General features: G+C 37.0%; 2 protein-coding genes across 2 annotated transcripts; one reads left to right on the forward strand and one right to left on the reverse strand.

Annotated features, from left to right (window-relative positions):
- Positions 1 to 8,290: 8,290 nt before the first annotated feature.
- LOC587373 (zinc transporter ZIP9) lies at positions 8,291 to 16,121 on the reverse strand. Its single transcript, XM_787103.5, has 7 exons — positions 15,889 to 16,121; positions 14,397 to 14,499; positions 12,692 to 12,925; positions 11,796 to 11,873; positions 11,045 to 11,130; positions 10,408 to 10,542; positions 8,291 to 9,859 (listed from the first exon to the last, which is right to left on the reverse strand). The coding sequence occupies exons 1-7, from the start codon at positions 16,003 to 16,005 to the stop codon at positions 9,611 to 9,613; spliced, it is 1,002 nt and encodes a 333-aa protein (XP_792196.3). The 5' UTR covers positions 16,006 to 16,121; the 3' UTR covers positions 8,291 to 9,610.
- Positions 16,122 to 17,436: 1,315 nt separating this feature from the next.
- On the forward strand, positions 17,437 to 22,862 carry LOC574748 (kelch-like protein 28). Its single transcript, XM_775132.4, has 5 exons — positions 17,437 to 18,475; positions 19,180 to 19,325; positions 20,015 to 20,458; positions 21,215 to 21,423; positions 22,496 to 22,862. The coding sequence occupies exons 1-5, from the start codon at positions 17,645 to 17,647 to the stop codon at positions 22,657 to 22,659; spliced, it is 1,794 nt and encodes a 597-aa protein (XP_780225.1). The 5' UTR covers positions 17,437 to 17,644; the 3' UTR covers positions 22,660 to 22,862.
- Positions 22,863 to 23,073: the final 211 nt, after the last annotated feature.

Genomic DNA, 23,073 nt, shown 5'->3' on the forward strand with positions numbered 1-23,073 from the left:
ATACGTAGGCTCTCTTTAAAATTTTCTTGTTCTCATCATAGTTATAATTAGGTTGGGGTGTTATATTGCTTACATTCAGGGAGTTAGCCATCGATGGCTTGATGGCACCAGGAGAAGCTGATGATCCGATACAGGGTAAAGGTCTTCCGATGACCCAGGGGTGTGGGGAGCGAATGCGTACAACGCAAAACATCGCCAAACTTTTGTTTCCAATCTTGGATCTTGGATTTTTTTCCTCCTAAATACTCAGAAGAAGAGTTTTGACTGGAGGTGAGATAGAATATAGAAAATGTGATCTAAAGAAAGAGGACGGAAACGAATGGTGAAGGGAGGGAATGAATAACTTTCAGTTTAACATGAAACCCACATTTCCCTCAAACGCAATATACACGTATGTTGTCTATAATAACAAATTTACGAAGATTTTTATTAGTATAGATCTATGGACAAGCTGAAGTATGAACATATTTTGCCTCGTAATCAGGCACGTAGCCAGAGTTTGATGTTTGGGGAGCACATAGGCCTACATGTAATCGATCGAGGTAAAAAAAAAAGGGGGGGGGTCTAAAAAAGTTCAACCGATCCTGGAAGAAAAGAATTTGGGGGTGGGCACGGTTCCAGTATCCATTTTCCATAAATATTCTAGTTTTACACATTAATTCCAGTTAATACTCCTGAAAATAATAAACTGTAACTGTCCAATCACTGAACGTCTTACACGAACAGCAAAAACTGATAGCTAACTTTCAACCAATCACGTTCAAGTTACATAAATTATAACCCTTTTTAGGCTGACATGCATGGGCTGTTTCCGACTGGGTGCGTAATAAAGGTAGCGACCACCGGTAGGCCTTGATTCAAAATCCCATACTGAAGCTGTAAAATAAAGAAAAATGGATTAATGACCACCTATTTTGACCGGTGAGGAAATATTTTGATAGTAGGTCTAATAGACCGGTTTACTAACATATTCAAATTTTATGAATACTTGTTATAAACAAGGTTGTTCTTGACTACCTGAAAGCTTGTCCGAGGCTTGTCCGACATAGCAACAAGTAATATGTACATACTGGATTCCAAGTATTGTATTCTGTTCATTTATCAATAACAGGTAAATAGAAAAACTTGCCAATAGGTCCCCGGGAAAGAAATATCCATACATTGGAAAACGCTATCGAACCCTCAAAGCTGGGGCATAATACCATTTTTAAAACTACCGAATGATACGTTATTTGTTGCGAGGAGCACTGTCAGCGGATGTCTTCAACGCTGTTACACAATAATGCGTCCAGGAAACAAAAAATAACTCTCCAATTTTGGCAAATATGGTATAATTTTTCTTCTAAAAAGATTTCCCATCTACTGGTTTGGGGGGGGGGGGTTGCCCTCTGTATGAATTAAAATAATGATGGACTTTCATTTGCATAGATCTTCTTTTTCTTCTTTTTTAAGTCGATCAGAGTGAGGATGGGACAGAAATTGTGTCACAAATATGACGAGAGTGAATGTTTTTACTTTTCGTTGTGTTTGTGCAAAACAAAAATATGTAATTTGAAAAGATGTATGAACTTTCTTGGAAGAGGAGTAAAATGTCGCTTTGAAAAGTATGCGTGAACCTCTTTATCTCAATTAAGAGAGATATGTTTAATTGAAGAAAGAAGTATTATGTAAGTTGGTACTGAATGTTGAAGTGCATGAAGTAATAGAGAGAGTGGAGGTCTGAAATGTACCATTGATGGTAGAGAGTTAATTAATTCAGCTATGCCAGGGATAATTGTGCTGGCCCAGTATTGCGTTGATAAATATGAAGTGGTATGACTATCCACCTGTTTTAGGTTCTATACTTAACGTGCATAGGGTTGGTGTCCCGTTTTGTTGTGGCTCACTCTCAGACTTTGCTTTACCTCAATACATTTTGAAGTAAAGAGGCATACAGGATTTGGGTATGCGTTGCAGACATTGCTGATTTTCTAATGATTTTTCTTTCTGAACAGAAATTGCCGAGTTTCTTTTAAAGTCAAGAGATAGACGGTTTTGGTTCTGTTAAGCAGAAAAGCAGAAATGGCAAATATTTTTTAGCTTTTGAATACTGCAACCAGCAATTATTGTCGATGGCATACGATGTTGGGACCACGTCCGATCTCGAGAACCAAGATCTATGGGTTTTAGAGGGCTGTAAAGTGGAGCTCAACCTTTCGCAAAGACGAACGAACATTTTCTTTCAGCGTCACCAGCAATGACTCGGGAACAATGGTGAGCTTTATTATACCATATTGAATTTATTACAAATTAAACCTTTGAGACATACATCGAAAGAAATCTTGGAAGAGTTTTGAAGACAGCATGAGTTAAAACTACAAGCGAAATGGATTTTCATCGTTGATGATTAAATTTTGGACGTGTGGATTTTTCCTAAGACGTCATACGGTTAATTCGGATCACATCCGAAGTGTATTAGGATTGCCATTGACTGACTTCAACATATTTAATTGAAAGAGAGTCATAATTATGCGATATTTCTTAGAGGCACTCTGAAGCAGAGTAGACTTGAATTCTATTTTGAAAATGATGTTGTTCATATTTTGTTCTTTCTTTTGTGGTTTCCTTTAAAAATAAACAAAAGAAGTATGTGTTGAAAAGAAATTTAATTAAGAAGGTACATATTCGGGGGTTTTGAGATGTGTAGGCCTGATTTTTTTTTAGTCTGTAGAGGTTAAAAGAGTATATAGGATGCGAAGTGAATTATTAGGTTGAAAGTTTCCAATAGTGAATAGTGAGTTTTTCTAATAGGTATTCATTGATTTTAAAAAGTAGCTTTATTTTTTATTATTGCAAAGTTGAAACTTTGATTCGACAAGGTTATCAAAATTCAATGCTTGGAAACATTTGAAGTAATGATTATTATAAATTACAAAACGCTTAAATACAGCCCCGGCATAGCACCTGAAGAGCTCTCGGAACGCTGCTGAGATGTGTGACATCACAGGATGGACATGATTTGCACAAGCAGACGATGTCGCATGACATCTCACACATTGTCAGTGCCTGTTTTCTCTTGAGTTCTTTCTCTTACTTTACTACCGTCAGGCTCAGGCGCGTACGTGATTTCGATGGAACCCCCCCCCCCTCAATTTTGTTTTATTTTAAAAAACATATTAAAAAAAAATTAAAAAATTATGTGACGACTGAGTCGTTGCGAATTTTTTGGGACCCGAAAAAAGTGCTCTTAACCCCCCCCCCCCTTAAAACTGGCACGATGGCCATCTGTTAGCTTACCAGTTACTCTCTCTCTCTCTCTCTCTAAGTGCCATATCGTTTGACTTTGGCGATCATGCTGTTCCACAACCGTCGGCTCCTAGCCTTCTGTATTAGTACCACTCCCAGTTCTTTCACTCCTCTCTCTTCCAACAATTTCTGCAGACTGTCCATCCAAAGTATCCTCCTTCTTCCCACAATTTTCCCTGTCAAAGCAAGGTTCTCTAGGCCTTCTTTACGTGTAATGTGACCCATGAACTTCAACTGCCTAATCAACATCTCACGTATCATTTTCCTTTGCACTCCAGCTCGTGTAAGAACTTCCTCATTACTAACTTTGTCAGTCCAGGGGATTTTCATCATTCTTCTTAAAAACCAAATTTCGCAACTTTCCAAACGCTTTTTAGTATCAGAGGCTAAAATCCGTGTTTCACTACCATACATAAGTAAAGTAAAACATAATACAATATTATAAATATGTTAAATTACACTCAGTACATTAAAAATATAATAACATAATGTAATAAGAAAATAAAATAAGAATAGTAAAACATTATACAATATTATAATATGCTAAATTACACTCAGTACATTAAAAATATAATAACAATCATAATGTAATAAGAAAATAAAATAAGAACAGTAAAACATAATACGATATTATAAATATGTTAAATTACACTCAGTACATTAAAAATATAATAACATTATGTATTAAGAAAATAAAATAAGAAAAAGTAACAACAATGATAAAAGGTATGATAAGATTACTGAATATAGAAGCTTGTGTAGGTGCTATCTTATATACATATTTATGTATGGTGTGTATGTGATATAACAAATAATCTGCACGTACTGTTAAGAAACACTAACAAAGCCCATGAATGTTTTGCTTACGATATTATTTTACGATACTATCTTAAAAGATAGATAAATATAAAACGAAATAATTTTTTTTTTTTTTAAATCCAAAATTGAGAGATATAACACGTGCCGTAAAGTAATTTGGCGACAATAGTCAAATCACTGACTAATCGCCAATAACACAAAACACAACAACAACAACTGGGTACTAGTGATACATTAGTTGACATATTTGTGATTTTCTTTGAATTTCTACTTTAATAAGGGATATAATGTGCCAAGATGGACATGTTCGGTAAACCGTATACGCCATGGCTGAAAAGGATTCTCTTTACAAGTGAATTATAGGGGGTATAGCTAGGTTAGTTCAGGACCTTATCCCTGTGAATTAAATTATGTGCAAGATATAAAAAGAGAAGCTACAGAAGCGTTGGGGAATATAGTTCAATTGCAGGACCAACATCCAGAATCAAAGAAGGAGAGAAGGGTTAAAGATTTACAATACTTCCAAGTCTTGAGTTGAGAAGCAGATTTCGATATTATTGTAGGTATAACCATAGAGGCTAACTTTTGATGACATTTACATATTGTTTACAATTCTTTGTTGAAATGTCGGAACTTTTTGTCTTTGCTTACAGCAGAGACTGGTGTAAATGTTTTTGACCCAAAATAAAGTAAGGGTTTTGCTGTATGGTAAATGGCTTGTGTGTAAGTGCAATTATTTTGAACTAAGCAGAATAATACACAAAGGCAAACAAAAACTCAGACATTTCAGTTATTAAACTTTTACTGTAAACAGATTTATTACATTTTTTTCAGCTCACATTATGCTATATAGTGAATATTTTACATAGATTCCACATATACAGGTTATATGTACAGTAAGACCATTAACAAGTACATTTAAAGGAAATCAGAGAATGATAATTTTCACTTAAATAGATAGTTTTGCTCATATAACAGCATTATAGTTGAAAGTAGTAGTCAAGTGTTGTTCAAGGTCATATATTTCCTCATGTGTTTTTCTTGGTAGACCTGAATTCCGAAATGATTGCTTTTTTCCTTCAAATGGTTGTAAAGAACAGCTGTGGTGATAACTGCTCCAGATCAATAACTAAAGAGACTAATTTCCCAACCTTAACCAAACACTTTTTCTTTTCTAAAAAAAAACCAAATCACTAACCTGACCCTCTATCTTTAATGAAAGAAAGCCTCAAATTGTTGTTGGAGCAAATTTCAGTTATTTTCCGCAAACGGAAGAAAAAATTGCCTAGATTTAACATGTCTAGAAGGGCAAATCTGTGTTCACGTTCAAAACAGTGTTCTCTGTACATTCCCATTAATTATTTATTATTTAATTATTATTTATACTAAGAAGAGCCTTTAAAGGTCACTAGAACTGGTAACAGAACAACACTACAGCTACTCTGCCTGTTTTTTGTTTGAATTACTTTTGATATAATAATGCTTTGGTCATCTCGTGAGAAAAGAAATGAAGACAAAAATAGATAATAATAATTGACAACTTGTGTACCTGTAGTTTCAATCAAAAGCCAACAAAGTGAAGGCTTTCTTTCCTAAAATAATTCCAGTGATTTTATCAATTTGAGAACATTTCATTGTAAAAATAAAAATATTTGCCATATTTCAAGCAGTATAAAGCAAATTTACATCAGCATTCACCAACAAAAAGATCAATACTGTAGATAATAAGTATTGTGATAATCATAGACGCAAAAAGTGAACTGATTGTACCTTTTCCTTTTCAAATTAACTGCATAAACTGAAATTACAAATCTAACCCAACATGATTACATAATAAACGATCACAAGAATCTTTCCAATCAGTTTTAGGAGACAAAAATTAATTAAAAAGCTAAATACAAGTAATGTACATGTATATTGCACAGGACTAATTTATCTGTAACTATGCTGTACAAGAGGGACTCATTTCCTTTTTACTACACCTTTTAATAATCATTAATAATAGAGCCTAGATCAAACAAGATGCCTGATGAAAATAATAACAGTGATGTCCAATAAACTGACATTTGCACACAGCATTTCACCTTTCTGTACCCGCCTTCAAAACGCAGATTAGCGAGTATGCTAAGGTTTTTATTTGCCATAAATCTGTTTTCAGTAGTAGGGTATTTTACGAACGACATCACTACGACTGCTGTAATGTATTTCCAATTCATATTTTTACTATGTACCATGCAATCCCATGTACTTTATTTTATTTTGTTGGAAATGGAAATAAACAAAATTTTAAAAAATTGCCGCATCTTTTGGCAAAGGCTTACAGAGAGCGATTTCCGGTTCCTGTACCCGAGCATCATCACACCCGTGTCCTGCAGTTGGTAAAGCATTGTGGGACATAGCCGTCGACACTTGGGACATTGTGAGCAGCAGAGGGCAGCACACACATAAAATTTCAAGTCGTGTCAGTAGAACACCCTGTCTTTAAGTGGTTTACAGCACTGTGCGAAAGCATGGATTAAATACAAATATATTTTCAATGACAGAGCTCTATTGAGTACAATAAAATAATACTATCTGTAAATATCAAATAAAACACAAACATTAAAGGTGCCCAGATTCCCTCAATGGTGAATTTCAAATCATCACATCAAACAAAATTCAAAATGTGCGGTCGATTACATCAAGTGCCAGCATACATGATCTAATTGATAATTTGTTCATTCTACAAAACAGGCTCATGGCGGCTAAATACCAAATGCATATGTAAGCTTTTGATAAGTCACTGCATAAGGAGACGAGATATTTGAAAACAATTAAAGACAATGATGATATCATCTCCTGAGAGCCAGAAGGGTATTACTCTTAATATATTACATGGCTTACTTTGAATCATCAGGTCATCGCGTCATGTCAGGTAGGGTGGTCGCGTTACCTGACCTTTTGTGAAAGCATGCCCCTTTATAGACCAGATAACGGTTAGCACATGTCCCAAATGACCCTGACCTATCCACAGATCTTCAAAACATGAAGACGTCCCCCTTTCACTATGAATATGACTGACAAAGAAAGCGGACAAAATATACAGTTCCTCAGGTAGACAAAGAATCATCCCTTCACTGCTATTATGTACAAATGTGTAGAACAAGTGTCACATGTATATTCACCTTTTTACATAATAGCAGTGAAGGGATGTTCCTTTGTCTACCTGAGGAACTGTATATTTTGTCCGCTTTCTTTGTCGTCATGTTCATAGTGTTTGCACATTTTGAAATAATGAGTACATATCCAGTATTTTTTTCTCCGTGTATTTCACAATTTGGTCTACGATGGCCTTTATCTGCTCATGCTCAGACTGCAACCTTGAACTGGCATATTCACGAAATGACTGGGGTAATGTTTGTAAAATAAACCCCTCTCATCTAGAAATGGTCTGGTCCACTTTATTTGACACTTTGTGAAAACCCTACTACCAAAGGTCGCGACCTTAAAGTGCATCTTCGCATGAACTTCTGCTTTCATATCCAAAAAGATCACGTGTTGCCTGATGATTCGTAGTCAGCCTATCACAAAGAGTCGACGTATCCTCTGGCTCTCACCAGCGGATAAGTTGACAGACAGAAAACAACCACATATGTCCAATCAAAAGCAATGGAATTGATATGCTTTGGCCAACTGATGCGATTTGTTTTGCATAACGCCAACTGAGCTACAAAATGCAATGCATGCCAATGATTGCATAGCATACATACAAAGATGTACTGCTTTGTATTTAAGTTACAGAAACATATGAAATATACATAAACAAATAATGTGCACAAAGAAGGGTAAATACTGATCAGAAAGTGACAGGAGGGCCCTAATAAGAAACCTAACAGTACCTCATCTGTGAATGTAACGAGTTAATCCAATAAAAGGACCAAATCAATTTGAATCGTTACCTAGTTCTTAAATTGTTACCTAGTTCTTATATTGTTACCTTACCTTGTTATCTTATGTTTCATAATTTCACTTTATATTTGTTTTCTTGTCATTACTCTGTTTTATAGTTTTAATTGTATCAATATTGTAAAGCGCTTTGATATAAATGTCTTATGAAAAGCGCTATATAAGTAAAAGTTATTATTATTATTATTATTATTAAATGATCTAAAATTTTACCACACAAGGCCAAAATAGTAAGATACATTTATAATTCATAATAATCTGAAGTTACTTCATTTAGTTCTCTGCCAATTGACACAAATGTACCTAATTTATAAAACTGGACCTTGTACACACAAACATTTATATTTGAAGAAGCAAGTAACATTTAGACTCAACAAAGAACTATGTAAAAGTAAATGAAATGTAAAAACGTATTAGTTAGTCTTAGGTAGTTTTCCAAAAAGGGCTGCAGCCTTCAGTCACTACCCAAGTCGATAATAATTTGCCTATTTTCATTCACATGATATTTTTTTCGGTTGTCCAACTTGTAGCTTCGTTCAGCACACATTTTGTTTTAATAAAGAATTACCAGTATGCACAAACTACTCTCTGGCTGAAACAGTTCCCTTGTGAATAGAATATTCTAATGACATATGATATAAGTCAGTTTCTGTAGGCTTGGAACTCCTGAGATTGGACGACTGGATGAACACATGCATGAATGTAAGGAAGATTAAAGCGAAAGTCAACATCCCATATTCTCACTTTGCGCCAAGGTTTAAGCGCAGCCTCGGTTCAGATAACACCAGTTTATGGGGGGATAAATGTCAAATTCGTCATTCTTGTCATATTCACAAAGGCTACCTTACTTTACGCCAGGTTTGAAGCCAGCTCCAGTGCATAGATTTAGTTCACCAGTTTACGGGGTGCCAAATGTCACACTCGTCATTCTGTACAAATCAACTTAATCAAAATACAAAAATGTGTAACTTTGAAATTACTTATCATTTTCACCTCATGACCAAATTAATTTTTTTTTAAATTTTGTAACATAATAGGATAATTTATATGGAACTTATGGCCTGGGTCTGAATTGGACCTTCCATATATCAGTAGACAAATTTGTAAGGACGCTGTGTGGCGCAATCGGATTATCCTCTGGCTCTCGTGACTATTGTCATGTGCGTGGGTTCGAGTCTCGTGTTGAGGAGAATAAAATGCAAAAATTGTTTGTCTCCGTAAAGTCTTGAACTGAGCATTTTATCACAGCTATGCCCCTTCCCAAATAAAAAAATTTAAAAAACTCTTTTGCTTGCTGTCACACATACAACATTCTCACCACAACTGAACCAGATACAATGCAAGCCAGATATCAGGGCAACGTTTCATGAAACCACCATCGGTACAAGTTCACCGACATCCTACTGAAACACCTGCTAGTTGGAACACAACCTTTCATTGGGATGTTGGCAAACTTGTCCCAAGGGTTTTGTGAAACACTGCCCTGGCTTCTTCTTGACACCAATTAAAAACATCCTTTAAAAAAATAAAATAATGATAATAATAGTCCTTTTTGAACTGGCTAGTGATGGTGTCCCATGGCTAATACAAGGGGTGCCAGGCAACCGATAACGAGCGCCGCTAATTCCCCACATGTGAAGCCTTGCCTGATGTCTACCGCCCCCTCTGGGTCTGTAGCAGGGGCGCTGGATTGGCGAGGCGCTTGTATCTCTGGTAATACATGTACTGTGGCTACGTAGAGGAAGGTACCCGCTGAGAATAGCATAGATAGGCCTGTTGCATTGACAGATAATAACGCCTCTTTACTAGCCTGTGGGTGATAAATGATCAATAAAAGGAAACAGACATTTAATGAATGTACAACCAAAAATGTTTGTAGATTCTTAGAATTACTGATAAACACAGGAGTAACAAAATCTGTCAAATTATAATCAATAATGATAATTTGAATACTGGATACCTGATTGAACCCCAAACATGCAGAATATAAAAAGTTTTAAAAAGTGACTGATCCCCTTTAAAGAGGTATCGTGGTATAGTGTTCATTCATTTGACTATCAATCCAAAAATGGAGGGTTCAAATCCAAGCCAGTACTGCATTTTGGGAGAGAAATTAATCTATGTCTGCCACTCTCTTCCCAGGTGCAAATGGGTACCTGATTATGCCAGAGCGGTACATATTTGGCCCTTTTACTATGAACCGGGTAATAAGTTACATCGTCCGGAGCATCAAGTGGTGACGGACATGACCGCTGTACACAAAGACACAATTTGTGTTATTCTTAAGGAATGCTCATCGTAACATTAATCTATTGACTACGTATATACTACATGTACACAAAGTCTGTGCATACTTACATGACTGAGGCTAAAATATGTGAAGATAGCCATAACTGGGGCTGCTAATGAGAAGATCACCAGATGTTTTCGTATCCTATTCCTCTCGTAATTTTCGTGCAATAGGAACGTGACGAGCCCAAAAGCTGCTGGTGCCTGTCAAGAAAGAAAAATCATAATCACAATGATATGCTGGATTTGCATTACAGCTAATACATTTCTTGTCTCTGAGTGCGTTACAAAGACATCATTACACTGGTCATCAGATACAGACCTGCCTGCACACACCTTATGTACCTTCTCCACTCCCTGGGGAGCATTCCAGCCAGGTGCCTGTTTACAAATGTTCACAATACTTAAAAAACCTCAACAGCATTCCTATCCTATTGGATTTACTGGAGAAATGGTAAGGATTATAGAAATTCCTAAGCAGGTTACTTTGTTATGTACCAAAAAACAAATAAAAACTAAAACCTTTAGCATTTGAGCATTGGACTTCTTCAACAAATATTACATTTAAATGTTGTATTTAAACTTAACAGATGATCCACATTTCCCATCACTGCATAAAGTTGCACAGTGATAGCAAAAATATTTTGGTCCAATACTTGTAATATACGAATAGCAGAATAATGAAACAATGACAATGAGAGCTTACCTTATGCAACATAATAGCAACAAATACAATCATTTGAACATCGGCTCTAGATCCACTAGCTGCTGCCCCCATAGCAACGCCATCAGCTGCAAAAAGATTAAAAAAATAAAGTTAGTTACAATTTGGATTCCTAAGCTTCAGTCACCTATCCCAAATAACGACAACTAAATGCATTTGTAATTTAAGGTTTGCCTCTTCTACATGTACTTAAAGAGAATGCTGAGTTTTTATACTGTTAGAAAATACTTTGTCTGCATTCTCATTTTTTATTTGAATATAAGCAACAAAAAACATGGCGCTTTGCACATATTAGTTTATACACCTTGCAAGATTCAATTTTATGTTTGAATTTTTATTTTTCGACCACCTTGAATCATCTATTCCAATAATAAGCTTTTTTTTAATCTTAATAATAATAATAATAATATTGGATTCTTATATAGCGCACGTATCGACCTTGCAAGGTCCTCAAGGCGCTCCAACATTACCCGGCTATGCTAGGCTGCCGATTTCGACGCTCACAGCATTTTAAGGAATTCCTTCCTACCGGTACCCATTTAACACATGGGTGGAGAGTGGCAAAGGACATTAGTGCCGTGGCGGGACTCGAACCGCGGATCTTGATTTTTATCTTTATTTTTCTAATTTTTTATCTTGATTGTTACCTATTCCATTAATCATCTTTTTTTCTTGATAATCTTTTGATGGTTAAAACATGACAGCTCTCTTTATAATAAATGAGTATCCTTACCTGCAGCATGTACCACTAGACCTAGTGTAGCAGTTATGCTCTTCCCCCTTCCTATTCTACCTGTTGCTTCTTGTTCACCTGCAATGACAGGATCATCAAGACAAAGGCATGACGTATTAGGAATAGAACAGTATATATTATGATATGTACATGCACTCTGGACACCTCCCCGCACCCAACCCACAATTCTGCAGGGTTTGGGACAACCTCACCCCTCTTTCCTCTTCCACTAGATATTGGACACCTATATGTATACAACCCTGCTTGGATAACCAATGTGATACTAGGACAACTATAATTATAGATTATATATGTTCATACCATCATGTATACCATTTCCAAGCATATAAGATAACAATGTAAGTAGAACCGTAACATACAAACAGTGTATAGCAGATTTAAACAACAGGCTACAACCCCAGTCCATGCGATTCATGTCAAATGGGTTGATTTTTATATTCATAAAATTACATATATTGTGTGTAAACGATGTGATTAAGTTATAGTCAATTTCATTCAAATAAAATGCATGTATCTCTAGACTCTAATGTACAAGATTGTTGTCTTTAAAAACAAATTTCTCAAACAAGGGGGTTATTCTTTATCTCAATCAATACTTAATGCCACAATCATAACATTTAGATGCGATCTTAAAATTTCTATTTGCCCTTTCACCCGTTTCGTGCAAAGCCCTGATAATGATAGGATTTATCACAATTTCATAACTATATGGAGCTATATTTCCATGTTCCTCAAGGTGTGGACAAAGAACTGCAGTTACCCTGGCTAGCCAAGCTCCCCACAAAGTTGCTCAAGCATTCAAGGAAGTGCTTTCTAAAAGGAACCCTGTTAACTCCCCCTGGGTGGCGAGTGGCAAATGTAAATGAGAGACCTACCTGGAATCTGTGCATGCGAATGCCCATGGCCGCCTCCTATTTGATCCACCAACAGCATAAAAACAAAACCAAACACCAGAGCTATGCCAACCAGAGAGTGGAGGTCCTCGACGGACGAGTGGGCGTGGTGATGGGCGTGGTCATCTGCTTCCTGATTGGTCTCTTGCCCTACTTCCAGTTTGTTTTCTGGACCTACTAGTACTGCTCTGGCTTCGTCTTCGTGGTTGTGGGGAGCTGTGAGGGAAGAGATTTGGTAGATTTACATTCAATAGGCAATAGGCAAGGGTTCTTCAATATCTTTTAGTATTTCTTACATTTACTGCACCATTTCATCTTAATACGTTTTTTTTCTTCCAATTATTATTACATGTTTTTTTTTATTTCTTCAGTTCATTACTTTTCTTCGTTACTAAAAGTATATGTTCCTAAGATAAAATACTCCTTCATCTACATTGCAAACACTATCCTTCCCCTAAATTAAAAACAAAAACACACAGCCTGAACAGCTTCAACAGCAGAAGTACAGACAGGTGTACAACAACAGGAAGAGGATGTAAACTATTTCAATCTTTCAGGAAGACGTTAAACTTGGAGGTGTATTCCCAACCATCCTAACAGACAGGTTATCATACACTGTCTGTTCAAAGCCAGAAGGGCATTAAGTCATTGTTAAAGTATATGAGTTAACGACCTTCTGGCTCCAAACAGACAAACTTCTCATTGTTTACCCTGCAGTTCACAATATCTAAAACTAACTTTTAGATATTTCTGCAGTTCACAATATCTAAAACTAACTTTTAGATATTTTGAACTGCAGGGTAAACAGTGAGTGAGCAGTAAAAAAAAGATGGAAAGGTCTGGTGACCTTGAAATTTTGGTGAAACAGGAGGGAATGACAAGGAAGGAAGTGTTGCTGAACATAAACACTTATCTACAGAGGCTACATGACTAGACACTTATTGCTCATATAATAATAAAAAGGAGGAAATGTAAACCTCCCTATCCTCCATTCCACTGGTTAAGCATTGGAGAAGGCTGTAAGGAAGTAATACTTAAACTGCCCTGCGCATCAAATATCATGCAAGTACACTGGCTATAGTACTCTAAAATTATTATCTATATAAAATAAAAATCATTAAGTATTTGGCATCACCTGTGCCGGGGAAAGGAAAAGTGAGTGGAATCACAGTAACCCTTGGGTCTCTCTTTCCTATTTAACTGACATATGATGTGCAGGTGCACCACTATATAAACGTATCCCCTACTCTTATTTGAACAGTGCAGTGGGTTCTTAACATGCAAAGGTGGTGACTCTCCTCTACACTGGGCCTCCATTTAACACCCTATCCAAGGGACAGTGTTCTCTCATAGCCTGCATCTATGAAAGAGGGGAGGTGCATATAACGCACAATGCAGGCTTCAGTCATCGGCCTGGATTTGATTCAAACCCACAATATATGGTTCAACAGGCTTTACAGATTGAGCCAACTGGCCTCTTTGTTTGTTTGTTTGAATAATTTTTTATCGGTTTTCAAACTTCCTACATCTCTTTACAGAATCAATTACTTGAAACTGATATTTCAGATAAAGGATATCAGCGAGCCTGAACACACAGAGCAGAAGAAACAATTGGTAAGAGGTCTCATTAAATCCCTGTATCAACATGTTTGATCATGGATGGACAGTTTGTTGTTCTAAAAATTACCTGCATCTGCAAAGAGTGAGTGTATTCCTTCGGGGATGATAACAGCCAAAGATGTGCCAACGAGAAGTCCTGCCCCGATTACCGTAGTCAGTCTAGTTTTATTCTGGAAAGAACAAAGATTACGTTCAATTTTTCTATGACAGTAAAAAGAGCATTGGGGAAAAACAAAATTTAACACTTTAGTCTTTAAAGCTGCACAAAAATTAATATGTCTGTGGGTTTTTTTTATAGACAGAGTACCCGTAGTTGACAGTTGTACATTTTTAACATTTATTAACAGTCCAGTCTCCTGGGTGAAACTCTTGAAGGCTGAAGTGCTTCCCCCTAAAAATGTTTACACTACATGGAGCATAAATTGTTCACAGTACATGTCGCCTACATGTATGTACAAATATGCATGGACCTACAATGAACACAATCTGCCTTATTATATCAAAACTTATCTCCAAGCAACCAGTAAGCAGTGACCTGTGCCCTGTATTACAAAGAGTTGATATCAATCGCAACTTATTTGTGATTGATATCAATCACAACTATGTACATAAGAGATGGGAGACTGCAAACTTGTGATTGATTTAGGGACTGGATATTGATTCGGATCAATATCAACTCTTTGTAAGACAGGGCCCTGATCAGTGAATTTAACAACCAATTGTAATACATGTACATCCATATAAATCACGTCATTAGATTAAACAATCAAATGAAGAAAAAATAGAAAAAGAAGGGCATACTGGTCACTGTGTAAAAAATCCACATATTATGGAATGATAAGAAGAGGCAATTAGATGTTCGAGTCACAAGTAGGTGTACTTTTGCACTGACACGCCACTGGTCGTGCTTCAATCCATCACACCCATTGGTTTCCTCATTCCTACTCCATACTCATACTCATACTCATAGACTCTACAAATCATCATCATGATACAAGGAGAGGTTGATCCTGTAATCCTCGGTCACTTCTTCACTCTTCAGAGTAAATTATAGTCTCTGAACGATAGGGAATCAATCAATCCTTTGATGTAATTTGCACATGCGTCGGGTAGAGATCGGTTTTAAAAATATAGGGCCTACTCTAGTCTGTAGACAACATTTCGAAGTGAAGATGCATACTGAAGTCAGCAACTAGTAACGGACTTACAGTTAAATCTACATGTTAATACAATAAGTAAACATCAGCAAAACAAAATATAAAATACAAAAACCCAGACTTGAATGAAATTGAAGGCTGAACAATAAACAAATTATAATATGGACGTGACGTTGGACGGATGCCCAGAGGAGTCTGAAAAACATGACAGGTATAGCCTACTATTTCGAAAAAAATGTGTCCCAACCCGCTGTTTGGGTCGTTTTCCTAGCTCTAGCTCTGCTCTGGAGCTCCGACGCCTTCGGCATCGGGCTCGGAGCTCCAGCTGGCGTTACGTAGAGAGAGAGAGTGGCCTGGCCTGGTACCAGAGAGATGCGATTTTCTAATTTTGGGAGAACTCACCTCGGACATCGTAATAGATAATGGGACTGATCCAGCAATGTAGCAGCCGATCAACATCGCTAGCGAAAGGAGGATGATACCCCATGATTCTGTTTCTCCTTTATCTTCGTCCATCATGTTATTCGAATTTACAATAAAACTGTAAAGTGAGCGGGATCGGGAGTACGACGAGTGTGGAATGGGGCCTTGACTCCGTTTCTTACCGTCCGCTTTATGTGCAGCTGTTTGATTTTGTTCATGTATTGTGTACGAATCATGTACAATACGCGATTGTGTGTGCGTGGCTGCGTAGCTGTCACTCCAAGCTAGTCTGAATACAAGAGCATTCTTTTATTCTCAAGGTTGATTATAGTTATCATATCTATTATTTCATTTTAATGCATTATTTGGTATATTAAATTCATAAAACAATGCTATACGAATGTTACGATACTGACAAACATTAGTTGAATAAATACGTAGACTAAAATTAAAACCAGTTTGATGAAATAAGACTAATTTAAACTGACTATGTCAAGCGAACTGGGTCAATTTCAAACAAAAAATACATGTATTGAGACCTTGATTGAGACCCTTCAGTTTAATATAACCCTAGCTCCTAAATACCACCTAGATCTCCATGTAAAATAACAATCGTTAAATATTTAATATTTATGGAAGTCGTGATGAAAGTAAAGAGGGGAAAACACACAGCAAGAATTCCTAGTATTCACTTTCTAATGAAACTATACTCGCTCTATTATTGGATTAACATATCAAACCCAATGTTCATTATTGAGTCCATTGTTATTTGTAATATATATCAATGACTTCAGAAATTCCTCTGAAATAATGTCATTTATTCTCCTTGCAGACGACTTTAATATTTTCTGTTCACGTGACGTACCGTGACCCCTATCCCCTGAGAACATAGTAAACTTAATACAGAGGAGAGCATGGCAAACTTGTTGAATTTATTGTCATTGCTCATTATTGGTATATAGTAGTTTAAACTCTCATCTCCCTGGAAGTAGTAGTATTATTATCATTATAATTATCATCATTATTATTGTCATCATTATCATTATCATCGTCTTCAATATTATTCTTATTACTCTTATCACCATTACCATATCATCATCATCAATTTAATTAATCTCTCCTTTCTTTAAAAAAGAAATGTAATTAATAAACTGCATAGTAATTCGCATATATTATGATTGTTTCTGCATGTGATGTTATCATATCTTATCCTGTCATAGTTATCTTGAAAATGGAAGCAATAAAAAGAATCTTTATGATAAACAAAATCATTCATTCACAGATGTATGTGTGATTGCCTGTTGGTATTATTAGCTAGACCCAACTCCCTGTCATCTAAACTGCTTTTTTTTAAATAAATATTTTGTAAATGAATATCATTGTTGAACATTAATATTTGCACTATTCAACTGTATTTCTTCCATACCCCAGAAGGGGCCGTTAAAGAATTTTTTTTTAAATAATTGTCATTGTCGTTGCATTGCGTTGGAAAAAACCATTTACACGTTTTGCACTTCGTAGTTAATCAAATATCAACAATTAAATTGTTCATCCCAATATGGAGGATCTCCGGAAAGACCATTAATAATGGAGATGTTTTATCCTTTGTAATGTGCCATAATGATTGACAGTGGTAAGATTAGTAAGACTCTCATGCTGCTAGATTATGTGCTCGGTGTGAATAGGTGATTCTTTGTACATTATTTTGTGATTTTAGGGAGGTTATTCGATCGAAATGAGTCGCGAACAAGATTGTGTTGACCGTCTCGATGGTCGCAACCTTAATGGATCTCAAGCCAGCTGCCCAGTGGCAGTGCCCGCTACCTCCGGCGGAGTTAGCAGTGAGGTGTCCGGACATGCAAGAATGGTGCTGCGAGAAATGCATAGCTTGCAACAACATGGTCATCTGTGTGACGTCGTTCTTAGAGTAGACGGCCATAAAGTGAAAGCCCACAGAGCTGTATTGTCTGGATGTAGCCCATATTTCAAAGCCATGTTTACTGGAAATTTGTGTGAAAGTGAAAAAGAAGAAATCGATCTGAAATCGGTCGATAAAACTGCAATCAACGTGCTTGTAGATTTTGCCTACACTGGAAGAATTGCAGTTACCCATGCCAATGTCCAATCCCTCTTGCCAGCTGCCAATCTTTTTCAAATGCATTCTGTGAAAAAGCTGTGCTGCGAGTTCTTACAAGCTCAACTCCATGCCACGAATTGCCTTGGGATCACCCATTTCGCTGAAGTCCATGCATGCAGGGAACTTCAGGCCTTCGGGGACAAATTTATCGCTGCTCATTTTCAAGAACTCAGCCAGAGTGAAGAGTTTTGCCAACTGATCTTTGAAGAGTTGACTAAAATACTCTCGCGAGATGACCTCAATGTTTCCTCGGAAGAAGTCGTCTTCGATGCCCTGGATACCTGGTTGAATTACGATCCTAACAGACGACAGTGCTACCTGGGAAGAGCTCTCCAGTGCATTCGCTTGCCCCAACTCACCCACAAGACCTTAACAAAGTTATACGAGACCCACCCCTTTATCAAGGAGAATGATCTGTGCCAAGAACAGGTAAAGATGAATTGGATTTCCCTTCCAACTCCTTTCCTCGACAAATTAAAATAAGTCTAGACCCTATTCTTTAATTGAATAAAAGGGCATGTTGTGAGAATTTTGTGAAAGGATTACAGGACATGTAAATGAAGCAAATTATTTGTATTCACTTGATAGATTGATGGGTATCGAATGTAAATCTTTAATCTTGTAACCATTATGAAAAAAAAAGATTCCTTAAAATACCATCATAGTCATACTATGTGATCTACTTACATCATAGAATAGAATAGAATAGAATAGAATTTATTGACTCATTCAACCCCCTTCTGGGGTATGAGAGTACAACACATGTACATGTCATGATAATGGTACATAATAAAGAATACAAACATAGCTTAATAATACAAAGAATACAGAATACAACAAAAGAACAATATAAAAGTATAATGATAAATAGGAATGATCTAAACCTAGCCTATGCTAAACATAAACACAATATTATACAATATGACAAGCATGCATGAAAAGTGGAGAATACCACATGAACAATCTAAATACAAACATGAAGAAAAAGAAAGATAAAAACAAAAATAGGGTTTAGTTTAAAAATGTAGAATCATGTTGTTGTGATAATTTTATTAACTGAATGCTGTGTAATTCATTAAGCATAATGTCTTTAACTTGATGCTTTTTTGTTGTTTACTGTTTGTAAACTGTAGGTGAACAAAGCACTGCAATACCACCTCAACACAGAGGACCGCCTTTCATTGGCCAAAAAGATGAAAGACAAGTTGAAGAGAAGAGGAGAGTTAGAGATGTTTTGTGCTGTAGGAGGCAAGAATGGCTTATTTGCAACTCTTGACAGGTAAATCAGGATGAACTTTCCCCTAAGCAGACAGACTCATATTTGCATTAAGATGGAATGTTTGTTTGAAAAGTTTGAATGCTGAAAGACTAATTTTTTTTGCAAAAGACCTCAAATGATTGTTCTAGAACACTGGCTTCAAATTCTGTTTGGTCAGAATTGTGTATTTGTTAGGCTTTCAAGGCACACTTTGCTGAATATACCTTCTCCTTATATTAGGAAATCCTTTTTTTGTGCTCTTTCAGGTGCAGACCTTTGGAGCTGCAGGAAGGTATGAAACCTGTGCATATGTTTTAAATTAAGCAGTTTAGCTTAGGCACCATGGATTTTTAAGAAAAGCGTGCATCAATTCGATCAACAATCTTCTTACCCCTTTCCAGGAGTTAGCTTTGAGGGCAAAGGCCCGTTCCTCAAAACCGTCTATCCCTCAAAAATGTGTGTTATAGAATTAAGATGTGTTTTAATGAGATAGTCAAGAAGTTAGACTTATGACGGTTTTGAGGAGCGGACCCCTGGCCCTTTTAGCTAGCTCAATCCCAGATAGGGCAAAGACAATTGTGAAAGAGTCAAGGAGGATCTACTGCAAAGCCCTGTACCTCCGTATGATGTTTGTATTCTTTGCCATGCTACTTAAAAAGGAAATATATTTTATTTCATCTTTCCCATTTTGTTTCTCCCTGCTTGTCCAGTGTTGAAGTTTACCGATCTGAGACTGATAGCTGGAGTGAGGTAGCCTCACTGAACTGCAGACTCCAGGAGTGCGCTGCTGCGGTCGTCAACCAGAATCTCTACGTCATCGGGGGAGTGCGTTGCCAACTCAGAAATGGGACCTCGTATCGCTGCTATGACAACGGCGTCGAAAGATGGCAACCAGACATTAACACATGGAGCACAGTAGCCAGCATGCACATGTGTCGTAGTAACCATGGCGTAGCGGTGCTCAACGGGAAGATCTACGCCCTTGGGGGATATAATGGAGAGTCTTACATGAAGAATGTAGAGGTGTACTGTCGGAAGAGCAACCAGTGGAAAATGGCCACACCTATGCTTGAGCGTAGGAGTATCTTCACCACAGCGGTCGTTGATGGCAAGATCTATGCCATTGGTGGATATGGGCCTAATTATCTTAACAGGTAAGATGTCATACCAGTAGGTTGTAAGAGTAAGAGTGCAGATGACCTGATGAAATTTGAAATAACCCCACAGGCAAATACTCAATCAACAGATTACACATCTCCCCTGCTTTTGGAGCCGTCCTTCCTTTTTCTGAAGGTGTTTCAGCTGAAAAATTGAAAGTTTAGCAACGATGCAATATATGGTACCTGTATACAGATAGCTTCGATCAAAGCAACACAAAACGTTTCACAATGTATGTATTAAAAGATGAAGTTGAGTTCTGGTCATGTGATTGCATTGTGAAAGAAACGGTGTGGAATCGATCAGAAAAGGTTGCTCATCTAGCATATAAGTATTTGTGTGTATTGCAAGGTTCTGGAGTCATCAAAATGATAAGAAATTTGGCCAAGTCTTGGTAAAATTACAAGCACTGTACACAGAAAGATGTATATGGGACTACACAAACACGTGGCGTAAAAATCCATCCCGATTTTTACGATGTTACATGCCATATTTAGAATATGAAGGCATTTGAAGAGCCATGCTTTTCAGGGAACATGTTTTATCTGATGTTCTTCCACACTTGCATAATAACAATGATAACACTCACAAATAATTTTTCACCTCTTCCCAGAACTCAACCTTCTCTTTAATGCTTTATTTAGCTAATATCTAGATAATGCTTAAATTATATTTTAAGTTTTGATAATAAACTTGTGCCTACATGAACATTATATTGACATGTGCGAGCCTTCTTTGTGTTTCTCGTCTAGTATGGAGAGATATGATCCAGACAAAGACTTCTGGGAGAAGGTGGCCCCTCTCACTGACCGTCGGATTAACTTTGGGGTTGCTGTTCTCCACGGGTTCATCTATGTTGTAGGAGGCCACAACGGGGAGCAGTATCTAAGCAGTGTAGAGCGGTATGACACGCACCAGGATACCTGGAAGACAGTCGCCTCTATGGGCATACCAAGGACAGGTTTGTAGAAGGTTTTTTTAAATCGAAAAAGAGAATATGTGACTTACAGTTGATACCATGTTGTTACTTTCAAAAGGAAAAAGAAACCTGAAAAGGGCTGAACTTTGGAGCTGTTTTTCTTAGCGTTTCACTAAGCAATTGTTTTTTTTATACTAATCAGTAGAATTGTCCTCTTCCGTTAACACTCATGATGGGGCTGACTTGTAATTTGGGAATCAGAGTTCATAATGATGCTTAGATTTTTAATGAAACTCCTATGGGATTCCTATTTAGTTATACATCATATCACCAGAAACTTTTTATCTTAGTCTTATCCTCATGCAGCTGCTGAATGTGCACTTGAAAAGAATTAATGACCAAATTGAAGTAATTTGTGTTTTCCTTTTTTTTTTCATCTCCTGAAAATTGTTTTAATTTATTTTTTGTCTTCCCGTCCAAAACACTTGGACTTAATCAATGCCAAATGTGACTGTTAAACTAGGCTTCCGTAGTCCTTTTAGCTTAAGTAGCATACTGTGCATTTCTTTATCTACATCCCTAGATATAGCTTCTAGGAGCTGCTGAGAGGAATGATCATTTCAAGGTTTATTCTTTCAAGGACTGTTGCCCAACTTTCATCATAGAAAGTCAGTTTCAAAGAGATGATTGGGACTACAAAACGAGGAGTAGCATGGAATGCAAACGTACTTAAGCTTTTCATCTCATACTCATTAGAGTAAAGTGCAAGAATGAACCGAAAGCCAAAATCAGACAATATAATAGGAAGCTAAAAGAATAAAACACATGAAACACACCAACTATGAACACTCTTTGTTTGATACGCCACTGCAAATCTTGTGCACTATTAGTTCCTGTAGCTTCGGTTTAAATTGTCAAATTTTGGCTCTTTGTTCATTCTTGCGATAAACTCTGAGTGCAAGACGAAAATCTTTACTATGTCTGTATTCAAAGTCAGTTTTGATTGTTATTAAATTAGATATCTATATCTATATCTTACGTTTTCTATGAAAAGGGTTTGTATTTTGAGTTTCATTAAACTGGATCTCTCTTTCTACCAAATCACACTTCGCAGGTCTTGGAGTGACCGTTATGGGTGGACACATCTATGCTGCAGGTGGTCACTCTGGAGCGGCCTATCTTGACCGGGTGGAGAAGTATGACCCCTTCACGGACACCTGGACCCTGGCCAAGACAATGCTGAATTGCAGGTGTAACTTTGCCTTTGCTGCCTTGTAAGTCAAGAATCATACGAACCCATACCCTGTATGTCCTTTTACCACTGACCAACCTCTGCCTGTACATGTAATTCGGGAGACAGAAGGACACAAATGTCTTCGTTAAAGCCCCACCGCACTAGTTTGGCCAGGAGGGATTAGACCTCCCTGCAGGGTCACTGACAGGTTGTTATCTCATCAAATCAGCTCTCAATTAACATAAGAGAAAGAGGATCATGGGGGACCAATGATCACCGATAAGGCATTGTTTGCTTTATAGAGGGCGCAAGTGGCTATAAGTAGTGCAGTGGGGCTTTAAAGTCCCCACAGAAAAAGAGTTGAGACAAGGGTGTCTGAACAGGGCAATTGAATTCCATACTGGTGCTTATTGCACCTCGAATTTAAATTCTGTACGACAGTGGAAACAAGAAGGCAT

Source organism: Strongylocentrotus purpuratus, unplaced genomic scaffold (genome assembly GCF_000002235.5).
Source record: "Strongylocentrotus purpuratus isolate Spur 01 unplaced genomic scaffold, Spur_5.0 spur5_scaffold_5, whole genome shotgun sequence".
NCBI classification, from domain to species: Eukaryota; Metazoa; Echinodermata; class Echinoidea; order Camarodonta; family Strongylocentrotidae; genus Strongylocentrotus; species Strongylocentrotus purpuratus.